The 16,382-nt window shown below is 48.6% G+C and overlaps 1 protein-coding gene across 1 annotated transcript in view; it reads left to right on the top strand.

Moving 5' to 3' along the window:
• The first annotated feature begins 2,480 nt into the window (after positions 1–2,480).
• ARHGEF16 (Rho guanine nucleotide exchange factor 16) overlaps positions 2,481–16,382 on the top strand; it is a 38,631-nt gene continuing 24,729 nt past the window's right edge. The window contains exons 1-3 of the mRNA XM_081016117.1: positions 2,481–2,711; positions 9,553–10,144; positions 15,518–15,569. Of these exons, the coding sequence (XP_080872243.1) occupies positions 9,581–10,144; positions 15,518–15,569 (616 nt within the window). The 5' untranslated portion in view covers positions 2,481–2,711; positions 9,553–9,580. The remainder of the gene's footprint in view (positions 2,712–9,552; positions 10,145–15,517; positions 15,570–16,382) is intronic.

The raw sequence follows: 16,382 nt of genomic DNA, 5'->3' as shown, positions 1-16,382 counted from the left end.
GTTTTTAATGTTTTCTAACTAATTAATGATCAGAATAATAAATCTAATTTAATTCTTGCTGTGCACTTTTTATGCTGGTGTATTGCTTAGTTGGGATGTGGGTGGTGCTGTGGGTTAAACCACAGAGCCTAGGGCTTGCTGATCAGAAGGTTGGCGGTTCGAATCCCCGCAACATAGTGAGCTCCCGTTGCTCGGTCCCTGCTCCTGCCAACCTAGCAGTTCGAAAGCACGTCAAAGTGCAAGTAGATAAATAGGAACCGCTCCGGCGGGAAGGTAAATGGCGTTTCTGTCCGCTGCTCTGGTTTCACCAGAAGTGGCTTAGTCATGCTGGCCACACAACCCAGAAAAACTGTCTGTGGACAAACGCTGGCTCCCTCGGCCAGTAAAGCGAGATGAGCGCAGCAACCCCAGAGTCATCCACGACTGGACCTAATGGTCAGGGGTCCCCTTATTGCTTAGTTGCACTCTTCTTGTCAGGCAGAGTTCAGTTGCTTTTAACTACACTGCTCTGGGAAGGAAGTTCTTCAATGAGAGGGGTAATGCACTGTTCAAATAAATAAAGGGCACTACTAATTTAGGTCCATTAATTGCAGTGGGTTTACTCTGAGCAGCAGTGCCAGATTTATGTATAGGCTAAGTAGGCTTAAGCCTAGGGCCTCTAAATCTAGGGGGGCCCACCAGCCTCCTGCTCCCCAGCGGGCAGTCTCCCCTCTCCCAAAATTGCAAACCCAAGACTTCATGCAAGGGCAGGGCAACTCGGGGCTCTAAGTCTAGGGGGCCCCACCAGCCTGCCCACTCCCCAGTGCCGCAGCCTCCCCTCTCCCAAAATTGTAAACCCAAGACTTCATGCAAGAGTAGGGCAACTCAGGCCCAGCAACTATTAGACTCAGGGCTAGCCAGTGGGGCCCAATTTGAAGCAGTGGGGCACAACTTGAATTTTTTTTTATAGGGCCCCAGTTCACAGCCAAATTCTGCAAAATCTTATAGATATAAATAAAATCCATCTAGATTGCCCTGGTGCAGGGGCCCCCTTAGGAGCGGCCCGCGGGGCCCAATTTGGCCCAACTGCCTTAATGTCAACCCTGATGAGACTGTGCAGGGGTTGGACTGACAAGCCCTGCACCTTCTAGGTCCCTGGTGTCACCATTCAGAGTACAGACTCAAGGACTTGTTATGGAAATCAAGGGGGCGGCACTTATTGGAAATCAGTTTTGTCACCTCTTCCCCCCCAAACCCCAAGACAATGAGCCCAGCCACCTTTTATTCACAGTCGCATAAGCACTACACTATAGCGTGGCCATAAACTTGTACATTCAATATACACCCAAAATGTAGCAATGGAGATTTATGTTACTGCTTTATGAATGAACACTGTGTTTTATGAATGGCCGATGGCCTGCCCACCTCTGCTAGCCTCTGGAGTAGCCTGCTCACTAAAAGGCATAGCTGTGGATCCTGAAGTTGTGGGTTTGAATCTCACCTCTGCCATAAACTCAAATAACCATCTGGCTTATTTATTATGCAGCTTTTCGTGAACGCTGAAGACACACCTCTTTACCTTTGTGTTTCGACCCTTGTGATGTGTGTTTTTCAGGACCCACCCTATTCCTAGGATGGGTAACCTGCTTTAACTCTTTTTAATTCTGAATTTTAAATGGTTGCAACCCACCATGGGGCCTAATGGTGAAGGATGAAAAATAAATAAATAATATGCAAAAGATGGCATGGGGCTCTGAAATCTGGGAGAGCTGCTGCTAGTCAGTGAGGACATTAACAATACTGAGCTAGATAGACTCGGTATAAGGCAAACGTTCGGAGGCGAAGCTATGCAGGTTAAGGGACCCCTGACCATTAGGTCCAGTCGTGGCTGACTCTGGGGTTGCGGCGCTCATCTCGCTTTATTGGCCGATGGAGCCGGCGTACCACTTCCAGGTCTTGTGGCCAGGATGACTAAGCCGCTTCTGGCAAACCAGAGCAGCGCACAGAAACACCGTTTACCTTCCACCAGAGCAGTACCTATTTACCTACTTGCACTTTGACGTGCTTTTGAACTGCTAGGTTGGCAGGAGCAGGGACCGAGCAATGGGAGCTCACCCCGTTGCGGGGATTCGAACTGCCGACCTTCTGATCGGCAGGTCCTAGGCTCTGTAGTTTAACCCACAGTGCCACCCGCGTCCCTATGCAGGTTAGGACACTGTAAAAAACACAAGAATTAACATTGATTTGAAAACATTTTAAGTCCATTAAAACCCTTTGCAACAGTATCAGGAGAGTCTAGACCCACGAAAGCCCACGCCATAACAATTTATTATTATAATTATTATTTTAATTGCAACTCCCAGCGTTGCGTTTTGCTGGTTAACCGGGCAGGGGGTTGAACCTTTTGTAACTTGACGCCTGCGTGGGAATCTGCCCGGCCTGGAAGAGTTAAAGGAAGTTCAGAGGAAGTCTTTGGGACGCCCAAGCCCCGAAGGGCAAGGCAGGCTGGCTGCAGGAGAGACCGGTCGGCTCTTGCGCCCCAGCTGGAGAAAGAGAGCCAAGTGGGAGGGCTTGCCCAGGTGCACTTCGATCTCAGGCTCCTCCTCGGAGGGTGGAGCCCCCCTTCTCAGGCGACACCTGTGCTTTTCTTTTCTTTTCTTTCTTGTCCCAGGCCGAGGACGATGGCGCCCCGTTGACGCTGGAGACGGAGCCCCAATGGAGACGTAAAGAAGGTGAGCGCGTTTGGAGAAAGGCGCGCACTGGCGCGCGCGGGTTTGTTTTGGGTGTGTGTTTGTGAGCGCGTGGGAAAGTTAGCTCGCTGGTCAAAGGAGGACAAGGCATAGTTTGCCCACTTGCTTCCTTACTGGGAGGGAGGCTCCTCGCATCTCTCCCCCACCCCACCCCGCGCGCCTTGATTATGGGGAGCTGTGATTTGGAGTTGCGTGGCTCCGTTTCAAATCGTGGGCGTTCAGGCAGTCACCTCCGCGGGTCGTATGTATCCCGCTTAGAAAAGGGCGTCCCAGCAGTTAATAAAGCAAAGCTGCTTCGCATGATGCATTCTGCACTAAGGGAACAAATCAGTGAATTGTAGAGTTGGGGTGCACCAGAGGGTCATCGACTCCGACCCTTTGCAAATCCTGGAGGGCGAAATCTAGGCTAGCAGGGGTCCGATCCTTTTCCAGGCCTGGATCTTCTAATTTCAGCGGGTCTACCCTGAGCAGGGATCCCGCAGGATACAGGCCCTTGTTGTTGATAAGAGGACTTCCTTTTGCGGAAGGCGGCCCGAGGATCGCATGCGTGGCGCGCGGCGTACAAAGGGTTAAAAGGAGATTGGCTGGAAAATTGCAACAGGCACCTTTTGCTCTGACGTAAACGGTGCATCGTCGAAGTGGAACTTACTCCTGAGTCTGAGTCCACACTGGATTGTGGCTCGCGTGTGGCGTGGAGGGGGCGGGCTTCTTGTGCGTGATGACCCAGCTGAGTGCAATCGGATTTACTCGAGGAAGCATAATAGAGGATTGTAATATTTTATTTAGTAATTGACGAGTGTAGCTTTCCTGCGTGTAATCCATGTGTATCCACTGCACGGTGGGTGGGGGGCGCAACTGTTCCCCTTCCCTCCCCCCCCATCCCAGATATCCCAAATAGAAACAAATAGTAAATTTGTAGAATCCGTGAAATAAAGCAAAATATGTAGACGCTACTCTCTCTCTCTCTCTGTGTGTGTGTAATTATCCCCTCTCGCTTTAGGTGTTCTGTTTCTCTCCCCGCCCCCCCCAAAGGATTGCAGGTGCCCATGGTGCAATCCTGTGCAGGCCCAGTGAATACTTACTCCCAAGTAAAAATGTCTAGCACCATGCTGCCTCTCTGTCACCTAGGCATATTTGGGAGTAAATTAAGTCAGACTGATTTAAGAGTGAACCTGGATAGGGTCAGCCTTCAGAGAATAGTTTGGGGAAGCCAAGGTCTCAAACAAAGGAATCTGATTGAAATCCATGGACACTGCTGGGGGGAGGGCACTGCTGGGGGTGGGCACTGTTAGGATCAAGCTTTTCAATATTTAAAGTGCTTTGGCTGGAAACAGGTTGACTAATGAAAAGCTTACAAGCTGTTTAGGCTTGCTGGCATTCTCCTGGGTTCACGGAAGGGCTTGAAAGTGAAACTACAGTGGTGCCTCGCAAGACGAAATTAATTCGTTCTGCGAGTTTTGTCGTCTTGCGATTTTTTTCGTCTTGCGAAGCACGGTGTCGGGAAAGTTTTGGAAAAGCTTCAAAAATCACCAAAGTCTTTAAAAACCTCAAAAAAGGCTACCACACCGCGTTCTATGAGTTGCTCCTTGAAGTCAAGTCGCAACTGTATTAACGGTGTTAAGAAAAAGGAAACAAACTTGCAAGACATTTCCGTCTTGCGAAGCAAGCGCATAGGGAAAATCGTCTTGCGAAGCAGCTCAAAAAACGAAAAACCCTTTCGTCTAGCGAGTTTTTCGTCTTGCGAGGCATTCGTCTTGCGGGGCACCACTATAGTCATATCTGGTTGTGTTCAAGGTTGGTCCTACTTGGAGCAGACTCACTGAAATCAATGGACCTAAGTTAGCTATGTCCATTAATTTCAATGGATCTACAGTGAGTAGGGCTAACATTGGATAGGAGCTATAACCCTAAAGTTTACCTCCTTCCTGAAAACTGATTATTTCCAGGTGACCTATTTAATCAGCATCTATCATGATTCCTTTGCACAAAATTTGTGGGGAGGTTAGATAGCAATGGCTATTTGTTGAGTACTCATTCTGTTTCTTTTGCAAGGAGGTTATATGACATTGAGTCAAGCCCAGTGCTATTTCGCACTTTCTGGTGCATTTCCACCTCGCTTCTCTTACCATGAAAAGTCCAAATTTTGCAGGGAAGCAGGTTTGTTGAGAGAGCCAAATTAACTTGAATGGTGCAACTCTAATTTGCTGGCACATGATGGAATCACACCCGGAAATGGTGAATCTGAAAGTGTCCTGGGAGAGAACGATAGGCCTTATCCTGAGTCACTCAGACCATTGATCCAGCTAGCTCAGTATTGTCTACGCTAACTGGCAGCAGCTCTCCAGGGTTTCAGAAAGGGAACATTTTCGGTCCTGCCTGGAGATGGTGAGAATTGAACCTGTGACTTTCTGCATCCAATGCAGATGCACTACCCATAGAATCAGGCTTTAATTTTCATCTGAAAGTGGTTATTGAATCACACCTGGCTGCTAGTCCTATATGGCTAGCTGTGATTCCTGCATTGCATGGCCCTTTGAGTCCCTTCCGTCTCTACAATTTTATGATTCTCTGATTCCGTTTTTATTTATTACATCCTGCCTCAGGAGTTGATGCTAGCCAGTTTTGCCTGCATGTTATTTTCCCAACCTGGCTCCTGCGGCCCAGTACTTGGAAATCCAAAACGACAAATTGTTAGAATCAGCACAGTGTAGCACTTAGAATGTTGAAAGCCCTTTGTATACATGACTTAAGTAATTTTTTAATGACAGCCCTGCAGGAGGAGTCAACAGTATGATCCTCAGAAATAATAATACCAACAGAACTGCCAGCAGGTTCATAGCAAATGAGAAATTTGAACCGGGAACATTCCCGCTTGTGTGTTCAGCCAGCACGTGGCACTAACTCTCATTGAGGAAGCTAATTGTGCCAGCATCACTCTGTGTCCCCACCACCACGGTTGAAATTATGTGCAACTAGGGTCAGATGGGACGCAGGTAGCGCCGTGGGTTAAACCACTGAGCCTAGGGCTTGCCGATCAGAAGGTCGGCGGTTCGAATCCCCGCGGCTGGGTGAGCTCCCGTTGCTCGGTCCCTGCTCCTACCAACCTAGCAGTTTGAAAGCACATCAAAGTGCAAGTAGATAAATAGGTACCGCTCCGGCGGGAAGGTAAACAGCGTTTCCGTGCGCTGCTCTGGTTCGCCAGAAGCGGCTTAATCCTGCTGGCCACATGACCCGGAAGCTGTACGCCGGCTCCCTTGGCCAGTAAAGCAAGATGAGCGCCGCAACCCCAGAGTCGGCCACGACTGGACCTAATGGTCAGGGGTCCCTTTACCTTTAGGGTCAGATAGGAAATGTAGAGGACAGACACCTCCTACGTCTTTAATAGTTGGGCAGAAGATGGAGTTTCTGCAGGTGTACCTTGTTACCTAGAGCTGATTTGTTCTTCTACATAACTATTAGATGCATTGGCCCACCCCACTCTGTTCCTCTTTTTTGCATTTGCCCACCTTATCCATATCCTGATCTTGGCCTTGACATCATACAATCATGAAGTTGGAAGAGAACCTGAGGATCGTCTAGTCCAAGATTTCCTGAGTCTCGCTGCTTTTTGTTTTCTTAACTTGTGTGTTCTCTGTTGCTGCCTGCTCCGGCCGTGCCCCAACCTGCCAACCGAGAAATCAAAGGGTGTTCCTGCTCCTTCAGGGTTGGAAGGAATGCTGGTGGAGTAAATAATGCAATCTACCTTGCACCCTAGATAACATGTCTCAACAGGTGTGGGTTGTAAATAAAGAAATTTCCAGGCATTGCACCAAATAGCTGCAGTTCATAGCTTCATCATCATCATCATCATCATCATCATCATCATTCCTCCTAGGAGTTAAAGGTAGCATACTTTGTTTTATCTGTAGAGCCCTTAAGAATTCAACCTCTGCTTAACCTGGTGCCTGCTTTTCCAAACTCACCTGCCTGTGGGCATGGAAAGGTGGATCAGCCTGATTAAAATCTGTGCTATGATATGTGTGAAAATCCAATTGTGGCTATTCTCGGAGAACAATTTTCAGTGGCGCATTTCAGGAACAACGATGAGTGAGATTTGTGAATTAGACGCAAAAGCAGCTCCTATAATTCTTTCATCTATTATTTCTTCCTCTGCATGCCCTCATTCATATTAAATAATCAGGGGTCTATGGTTTTTGGGTGTAGCAATTAGAGCCTCAAACCCGGGAGACCAGGGTTCAAATTGCCCACTCACCTGTTAAGAAGAGCCTGGCTGCTTGATCAAGCCAGTGGCCAATCAAGCCCAGCATCTTGTCCCCACATAGGCTGCCCAGATGCCACCCAGGGAAGGCTACAACTGAAGCACGGCTGCTCTCTTTTCATTTGATGCCCAGAAGCTGCCATTCAGAGACATTCCACCTCCAGCAGTGGAGGCAGGACACAGCCTTTGTGCCTAGTAGTCATGAATTTCCCTGGTTATCTTGTGCCAGTCAACATCTCTCAGCCTAACCTACCTCACAGGGTTGTTGTGAGGATAAAGTGGGGGCAGGGAGAACCATGCACTGCATCTTGATCTCCTTAAAGGTAAAGGGACCCCTGACCATTAGGTCCTGTCATGGCTGACTCTGGGGTTGCGGTGCTCATCTTGCTTTCCCGCCAGAGTGGTACCTATTTATCTACTTGCACTTTGATGTGCTTTCAAACTGCTAGGTTGGCAGGAGCAGGGACCGAGCAAGGGGAGCTCACCCCGTCACGGGGATTCGAACTGCCGACCTTCTGATTGGCAAATCCTAGGCTCTGTGGTTTAACCCACAGCGCCACCTGCGTCCCCTTGGAGGGATATAAATAGTGTTGTTGTAGCATGCCTGTACATTTCTAGAGTCCTTCCAAAGGAAGAAGGAACGAAGGGGAAAACTTACTGCATCCTAGCCAGCATGAAAACAACGCTGTCCTGGGATCCCTAAATATCTTTAAACTAGGAGCTGCATTCAAGGCATCTGGAACAGGAGCTCCCCGCCCTTTTACAGAGACAGTTGAATTAAGAATACCTTTTTGTGCCCCAACCCGCTATAGAAAACTGGAAGAGACTACTAGTTGGAAATCAGTTTGAAAACTAATCCAACAGGTTGGACAGCCTTTTTCCCCCCTAGTCTTTGCAAGCTGAAAGAGTTCCGCGGCCTCTGTGTTTAACTTTTTAAAAAACAGTCTTGTTATGAAATTGACCGCTTCGATGGGAATGAATAAGCAGCAAGGTGCCTATGAAATCATCCTCAGCAAAGGTTTAATACTATGCTTTGCTAATATTTATGTGGCACTATGCACAGGTGATTTTATGACCTATTAACCACCCAAATGATGGTGCTGTTAAAGAAAAAAACACCCCATAAAGGTACATTTTTCCACTTACTGTAGGAATGTCACTCAGCAGCAGCTTTTGGGGAGATGTTGCTCCTAGAAATTAATTTAAGAAGAAAGCAAGAATTTATGCGGGTTCCTCTCTTGGTGATGTGGGGTGGGCCAAATGGAAGATGGCTTGGAAAGAATTGAGTATATTTATTTATAGAAACATACAACTGTAGACTTGGAAGTGACCCCAAGGGTCATCTAGTTCAGTCTCCTGCAATGCAGAAATCTCAACTAGATTGTACGTGACAGATGGCCTTCTTATGGTTGTCACAAGAAAAGGAAATACCATATTTTTTGCTCTATAAGACTCACTTTTCCCCTCCTAAAAAGTAAGGGGAAATGTGTGTGCGTCTTATGGAGCGAATGCAGGCTGCGCAGCTATCACAGAAGCCAGAACAGCAAGCGGGATTGCTGCTTTCACTGCGCAGCGATCCCTCTTGCTGTTCTGGCTTCTGAGATTCAGAATATTTTTTTTCTTGTTTTTCTCTTTCAAAAACTAGGTGCGTCTTGTGGTCTGGTGTGTCTTATAGAGCGAAAAATACGGTATTTAGACAGATTACCGTATTTTTTGCCCCATAGGATGCACTTTATCCCCTCCAAAAATGAAGGGGAAATGTGTGTACGTCCTATGGGGCGAATGCAGGCTTTCGCTGAAGCCTGGAGAGTGAGAGGGGTTGGTGCGCACCGATGCCTCTAGCTCTCCAGGCTTCAGGAAGCTATCCGCAAGCCTTGCAAGCCCAGCGGGAGTTCCTGCGGGCTCACAAGGCTTGCGGGCAGCAGCCTGCAGCCCGAAGCACGGGGCGCCCTCCGGCGGGTGTCCGCAAGCCTTGCGCACCCGGCAGGAGGCTTGGGGCGGCACCCTGTGGAATAACGTTTCCGCCTGTTGGAATAATGTTACTATTTGGAATGCTTAGTAACTTTAGCTCCAACTGAGAATATCATAAGACAATATCCTGGTACAGTCAAACCTCATTTTTCAATTGTCTTCGTTGCTGAACATTTCGGCTCCCGAACGACAGAAACCCAGAAGTAAGGTTTCCGAACGTTTTTGGAAGCCGAACATCCGACGCGGCAGACAAGCGGCTTCCGATTGGCTCTTCCGGTTGCAAGAGCCAATCAGAAGCCATGCCTCGGAAATCGAATGTTTCAGAAGTCGAACGTCCTTCCAGAACGCATAACGTCCGACGTCCAAGGTACCAATGTATTTTAAAACAATTTTTTCATTTAAGTGTTACTACCTACTCCAAAATGAGTAAGAAATATATTTTCCTCAGAGATTCTGAATGAAACCACCCAAATGGTCTGCACATGTTTATTATGTCATGGCTTTGGCAGATTCAGATCCCTAGAGACTCCCATATTTTGTTTGCTTCCTGTGCTGGAAAACTGCATCCCTGATGCTCTCTCTCCCTTTCTCCAGGCCCCACAAATCTGCAGACGCCGGCGCCATGTCTCAGCGCCATTCGACCAGCTCCTTGGGAGACAAGGCTGTTCTGCTGGAGCACCAGGTCAGCTCGGATTTGCGCCTCAGCGCCAACAATGTGTCCCCACACAGCAAGCGCAGCTCCCTGGGCCCACTGGACAGCTCTGCCTTCTTGGCCGAGCGCTCCCCATCGCCCACTGGGCCCCGCCGGATCGTCCTCAGCACTCAAAGCCCAGTTGCCCTCAAGGTGGGCACCCAACAGCTCATCCCCAAGGGCCTGGCAGAGGGTCCCAAGCCCAAGGTCCCCTCTCGGCACCAGAGCTTCTCGGCGGCCATCTTAAGCAAGGAAGCCACCCGATTGGATCCCAAGCGCATGTCAGCACCCAGCATTTCATTTGAAGACCTGGAGGAAGCGGAGCTGGATGGAGGGACGCTCAAGCGCAACCTCCGCAGCATGTCGTACCGGGCCGCCATGAAGGGCCTGGGGAACGGCGAGCCTGCAGAGCCCTCCAAGTTCATTGGGGGTGGCCTGAAGCCACTGTGTGAAGAAACCAATGGCCAAGGAGCCCGTAGCCCTGGAAGGCAGAAGGTAGGTCCTTTGTACTGCCACTGGCCCTCTAGAATAGCCTAGAATTATAGGCTAGTCTAGGGACGCGGGTGGCGCTGTGGGTAAAACCTCAGTGCCTAGGACTTGCTGATCACAAGGTTGGTGGTTCGAATCCCCGCAGCGGGGTGAGCTCCCGTCATTCGGTCCCAGCTCCTGCCCACCTAGCAGTTCGAAAGCACCCCTAAGTGCAAGTAGATAAATAGGTACCGCTTTATAGCAGGAAGGTAAATGGCGTTTCCGTGTGCAGTGCTGGTGCTGGCTTGCCAGCTGCAGCTTCGTCATGCTGGCCACGTGACCCGGAAGTGTCTTCGGATGGCGCCGGCTCCCGGCCTCTTGAGCGAGATGAGCGCGCAACCCTAGAGTCGGACACGACTGGCCCGTACAGGCAGGGGTACCTTTACCTTTTTATAGGCTATTCTAGAGGGCACAGTGGTATATAATCCACTGTTGTTGTTATTTATTGCATGTCTATTCCACCTTTTTTCTCCATGGATGGATCTCAAGGTGGCCCGCTCTTTTATGCGTAATAATTTTTTATTAGTTTTCAGTTACCATGATCCAATAAAAGCCTCATTGTCACAATACCAAATTATAATACAACCAATAATGCCAATTGTTCATATGCCAAATTATGTTAGAATTGATGGCTTGATAATTTACTTTAACAAAAATTTTGCATTCCAAAAATTTATAAATCCCAATTACAAACCAGTCAAAATAACAAACCCTTATACCGCAGCTGCAATTTTAACGACTTCCATTTGCATTAACACATCAACTAATTTACAGTCTTACAGGTAAAGCATTCAAACTCTCTCTTTGTTGTTCTTTGTTTGTGGCTATTATTCTGTCCATGATGTTTCTTCCTGTCCTAGTACTGTATTATGTCCACCTTTTGTCGGTTGTTGCTGTTCTCCACCATACCTTAGGCGGAGCTAGTATTCCATTGCTGTTTCATAAGTTCTCCATTGCACCATTCCATCACGGCCTGCTCTTTTAATCTCCACCACAACCCTGTGAGGTGGGTTAGGCCAAGAGGCAGTGACTGGCCCAAGGTCACCCAGTGAGCTTCATGGCTGAGGGGGCAGGAATTGAACCCTGGTCTCTCCTTGTCTGATACTCTAATCACTCCACCCTGCTGGCTCTCATTTAGCAGGGAAGCTGGCGATGTATCTTCAGTTGTTGTTGGACTCATAATTTCCATCAGTCCCTAGCCAGCATGGCTTACGGTCAGGGTGGCAGAAGTTGTAGCCTGCTGTTGCTTCCTTCTTGGGCATGGCTACCCCTGTTTTAATGGGGTTATAAGCACTTCAGCGGCTGATTTGTCCCAGTCTGAAACTGGAGTAGAGTTGGGTGGATTCCTTCCATTCACCCAGAAGATGCTTGAGACTTCAGGAGTGTTTCAGGTAGACATGCCGAAAGCCCCATAGTGCCTTCCACCCTACCTCAGGAAAGGGGCAAGCTGAGCTGCTTTAGACCTGACAGTGCCACCTTCCCCAACCTGGTGCCCTCCAGATGTTGAGGGACTCCAAACCATGGCTTGCCGGTGCAATTGGTCACTCAGACCACAGTTTGGATTCTGAAGCCCGAGAAGTACCCATGATTCGCTGAGATCCCTGCATTGCAGGCTGTTGGAAGATAAGACCCTTAGGGAAGGGAGGTCCCTTCCAACTCTAGGATCCCATGCAATGAAATTGTATTGTGAGCTGCTGAAGCAATGGTGTGTTTGTTTCTAAACTGTTAAAGCTTGCATCCTCGCCCCAAATGCTTTTATTCCAGATTGGACAAATGCATTCAGAGCTCCAGTTTGGCCGCAGCTGGCCTGAATTACTGCCCTGATTAGCTGAGGCCTGGCCAGCGGAGGGTCAGAGCTCAAACTTGAATTTTAAAACAAAACAAGTTAACTCTGTCCGTTCCAGAAGTGAGCAAATTAGCCTGCTGTCTGAATGCAGGATATGGTCTGCCTTTGATAGATCCTAGGGAACTGGGGAGTTAATCACGCTCTCTATTTGAAGATGACTTTGGGGTTTCTATCAACTTTTCCAGGGAGATTTGGAGTGAATTGGAAAGGGGAGGGTGAAGCACAGGGGCGGACCTTGTCAGCGCGAGAGTCCATGCAACTGGGCTTTTCTCTCCTGGAAACTTGGAAGGAGAGGGGAACCTTGCCGTGGATATGTGGCAGAGTTCATGCGCTCCGCTTACATTTTTGAAGACCCACAAGCAGCAGATGTGGCCTGAATCAGAAAATGGATGCAAGGGTGGCCAATTTGTGATTTTTTTCCCAATGGAAAGTGCTGGCTTAAGTGCAATTCACAGCATTGGTTATGACCCTATGTGCGCCTACCTCCTTATATGAGCCTGCCCAGGCTTTGAAATCTTCTGGGGAGGCATGAGACAAGGACTTCTTGGTGGCTGCTCCCAGATAGTGAAACTCCCTTGTACTGTATAGGAGACTAGCTCCTCTCTGCTTTCCTTTCAGTAGAAAGCAAATACTTTCTTTGTTCAGACAGGTCTTTGGCCAGTAACTGACTGTTGTGGCACGGTCTTCTGAAGGGAGGGTTGTACATTTTTGTTTTTGTTTTGGATATGTGTGTTGTGCTTTTAAATGGTTTTCAGTGCTGGCTGTTGTTTAAATAGGGTCATGTATTTAACTGTTAATTACTAATTAAATGTATTGTGCATTTGTATCTGAATCTGTTTTGATGTATGCTGCGAATCACTTTGGGTCCTGCACTTGGGAAGAGGGTATATAAATACTTGAAACAAACAAACAAACAACAAACAGATGTAGGAGGAGCTGTTAAGAGCCAGGAGTCCCAACGACCTCTGGAGGGCATCATGTTAGCAACCCTTGCTCTATGTTTGGTGAACTGGGACCCCCAGTACGGCACACCCTCCAACCACCCCTGTTTGCCCAGGATATTCCCAGAATTACAGTGGTACTTCTGGTTGGGAACGGGATCCGTTCCGGAGTCCTGTTCGCAACATGAGCAGAACTCAACCCGCATCTGCGCTTGCACAGGTCGCGATTCGCCACATCTGCGCATGTGCGTGACGTCATTTTGCACGCATGCGCGAGCGGTGAAACCCAGAAGTAACCCTTTCTGCTACTTCCGGGTCGCTGCAGGACGCAACCTGAAAAAACGTATCATGAAGCAAACGCAACACGAGGTATGACTGTACAGAAGTCATCCTGGCTTCTGAAATGATCCTGGAATGTCCTGGGGGATGAGCTGGCACTGGCGCTTGTAGTTGTGTCATGCTCACATGCACGTCAGCAACACCTAAAGATGCATATACTGCCTGGCCCTTTCTGCTCCCTTGAGATTTACCTCTTGCACCCAGCCAGGAATGTCCATGATGTGGAAGAGGTGGTGGCGATCCATCTGAGGGTGCAAAGTAGGGCTTGGAAGGTGAGTTCTGAGGGTACTCCTGAAGATCAGAGAGAGAGAGGCTTGAAGGACCACTTTCACGCCCTGGGCCTGATGTTCACCACCTGTGGCCTAGGTTGGTAGGTAGGTGCTGCAGCTGCTGTTCTATCTCTCACCACAAGAGGCAGCAGCAAGTAGACCAAGGTTTGAGTCCCGACAGCTCTTGACCTGAGAGTTGATCATCGGCTACGTGATGCAACAAGACCCAAGGTGGGTGGGAGTTTAGTATGGGGAGCTGCTGCAGTGATAATGTTAGGGCTGTTGGGGGCAAAGGTCCCTGGAAAACTAAACAAAAGCTTGAGTCACTTTGGAACTTGGATTCCCCCACCCCCATCCCACACATTGAGAAAGTGAAACTGAAATAAGGCAAAGAAGTTCACACACCAAAGTGGCAAGGTGTGTGTGAAAGACACACATTGACCAAGAGGTTATGGCCCTGTGGGAAAGGCCTTGGTTGTGTCGCTTCCTCCTAAGGGTTAAGAAGCAAGGCAAGGGATCCTTTCTTGCGTACTGTGCAACATTTCTCTGATGAAAATAGGGACGTCTTATTCCATTGCTGCTGCTGCTGCTGCTGCTGCTGCTGCTGCTGCTGCTGTTGCTGCTGTTCTATTTATGCCCCGCTCAACATGGCAGAGCATGTTTCTTGCATGCAGAATATCCCCAATTCAGTCCCCAGCATCTCCAGGAAGGGCTGGGAAAGGCTCTCTTTCTGAAATGCTGGAGAGCTGGCAGAACTGGGCCAGTGGTCTGACTCTGCATACAGCAGCTTCCTATGTTCCACCTCTATTAGACTGCAAGCCTAGGCTAGAAACTCCTTAATGCTGAACCCAAACCTTTGTGATGTTTGTTTGTCGCAGACCCCTTTCCTCTCTGGACTCTGCGCCGCCTTCTTGCATTGTAAAACGCCGCCCGGTATTTATCCAGAGGAACGCCTCATTTTTTGAAGTGGTTGTTTTTGTTTTCAAACTGGGTCTGCAAATTTGACCGCGTACATAACTGCCGTTGCAACATAATTCTCTGGCTGGCAATTGTTTCCCTCGGCTCAAATCCGGATGATCCTCTTAGGACGTTGTTTGTACATAGGTCTGAGCCGGCCATGGGGCGGAGAAACACGTGGGGGGAAGGAGCAGCAGCTGAATCTACGAAGGAGCTTGGCTCTCAGTTGCTTGCTCAGACTTCTGGGAGTCCTGAACAAGCAAGAGTTGTTCAAACAAACGGAACAAGATCACAGAACTGTAGAGTTGGGACCAAGGGTCATCTAGTCCAACCCCATGCAATGCAGGAATCTCAACAAGATCATACGTGGCTGATGGCCTTCCAATCTCTGCTCAGAAACGTTGAATGATGATTGGCAAGGTTCAGTCATTGCTAATGTCTAGTATTTCATAGTGCTTTGGGGCAGGAAACTTTTTTTTCAGATTGAGGGCCGCAGTCCCTCCCGGGCAGCCTTCTGGGGGCCGTATGGAAATGGTCGGTGGGGTGAGAGTAGACTTTACCTTTGTACTGTGGAGCGCTCTCCCCAGAGAGGCTCATCTGGTAGCATCATTGCATGTCTTTAGGCACCAGGCAAAAACTTTCCTCTTTACCCTGGGATATTTTGAAAAAAGCGTGGTATATAAATTGAGTAAACCAATAATAATAATAATAATAATAATAATAATAATACAGTAGGTTTGTTTCATCTCTCTCTCTCTCAGGAGGGAGGAAGAGGATGGGAACAAAACTAGAATTAGTTGGTTCCGCATGTCTGTTATTGGCTCTAGCGCCACCTGCTGTTAGTCTCCCTGCCTTCCAGCCCACCAGTACAAATGGGCACCAGCCACCACTGTCTGCAATATGATTTTTTTTTTTTTTTTTACATGTTGTGTCTGTATAGCTGCTTATGATCGCCCCCCCCCTCTCATTTTCTCTCTCTGTTTGACAGAGAACCTTTGGTCGGAAGCGTATGAATCGGCATGGAGGTTCCTTCAAAGATGGTGAGTAGATGGACCAGGATATTCCAGGGCACCCCTAGTCAGACTTTGGATTGATCCTGGGAATCTTCCCTTTGCATCCATTCCATAACAGGACTTCTTAAAATAAGACTTGGTTCCTATGGGAGCAGTTTCACACAGGCAGTCAACCCCAAGGTGCCCAATTTTTTGGCAACAGGAAGTAGCAACCTGGCTACTCTTACATCAGTTCAGCTAGGGATCCTCAGGGCTGTGTCTTGTGCTAGCCTCAGGGCTGTGTCTTGTGCTAACTCAGAGTAAACCCATTGAAATGAATGGACTGCTGAAATGAATTGCTAACTAGGGTCCATTAAATTCAACAGGTCTACCCTGAGTAAAACTTAGTTGTCTGCAACCCCCTCGCTCGGGTAGTTGTTTTCTGCTGCTAAGGACTCACCATGCCTAGGAACATGTGAGTTCTTGGTGGGAATTACAAGTGAAAGCTGCAACAAAATGTTGCAGTGTGGAGTGATTGTGTTAAGGGTGCCAGGCAGTTGAACCCTCTTCCAGGATACTCCATTCCATCCCCCCATTCAGTCAGGCAGCCTTCCAGGGTCCATTCTCGTGTCGTTTGGGCTATTTTTGCGCTCTCTCTCTCTCTCTCTCTCTCTCTCACACACACACCCACACCCACCTTTAGCTTGTTAACTTGGGTAGCTGCATTTTCCTGATTCAAACCCCTGTTCCATCCAGCTCAGCATTAGTTACATTGACTGGCAGCACCTCTTTGGGGTTTTAGGCAAGGGACATCCCCAGACCTACCCAGAGATGCTGGGGATGGAACCCGGGGCCTTCTGC

The sequence above is a fragment of the Podarcis pityusensis genome (genome assembly GCF_964106645.2).
Source record: "Podarcis pityusensis genome assembly, chromosome: 8".
Classification (NCBI taxonomy): domain Eukaryota; kingdom Metazoa; phylum Chordata; class Lepidosauria; order Squamata; family Lacertidae; genus Podarcis; species Podarcis pityusensis.
The sequence above is the reverse complement of the archived record's forward strand: the minus strand, read 5'-3'. Positions and strand labels throughout refer to the sequence as shown.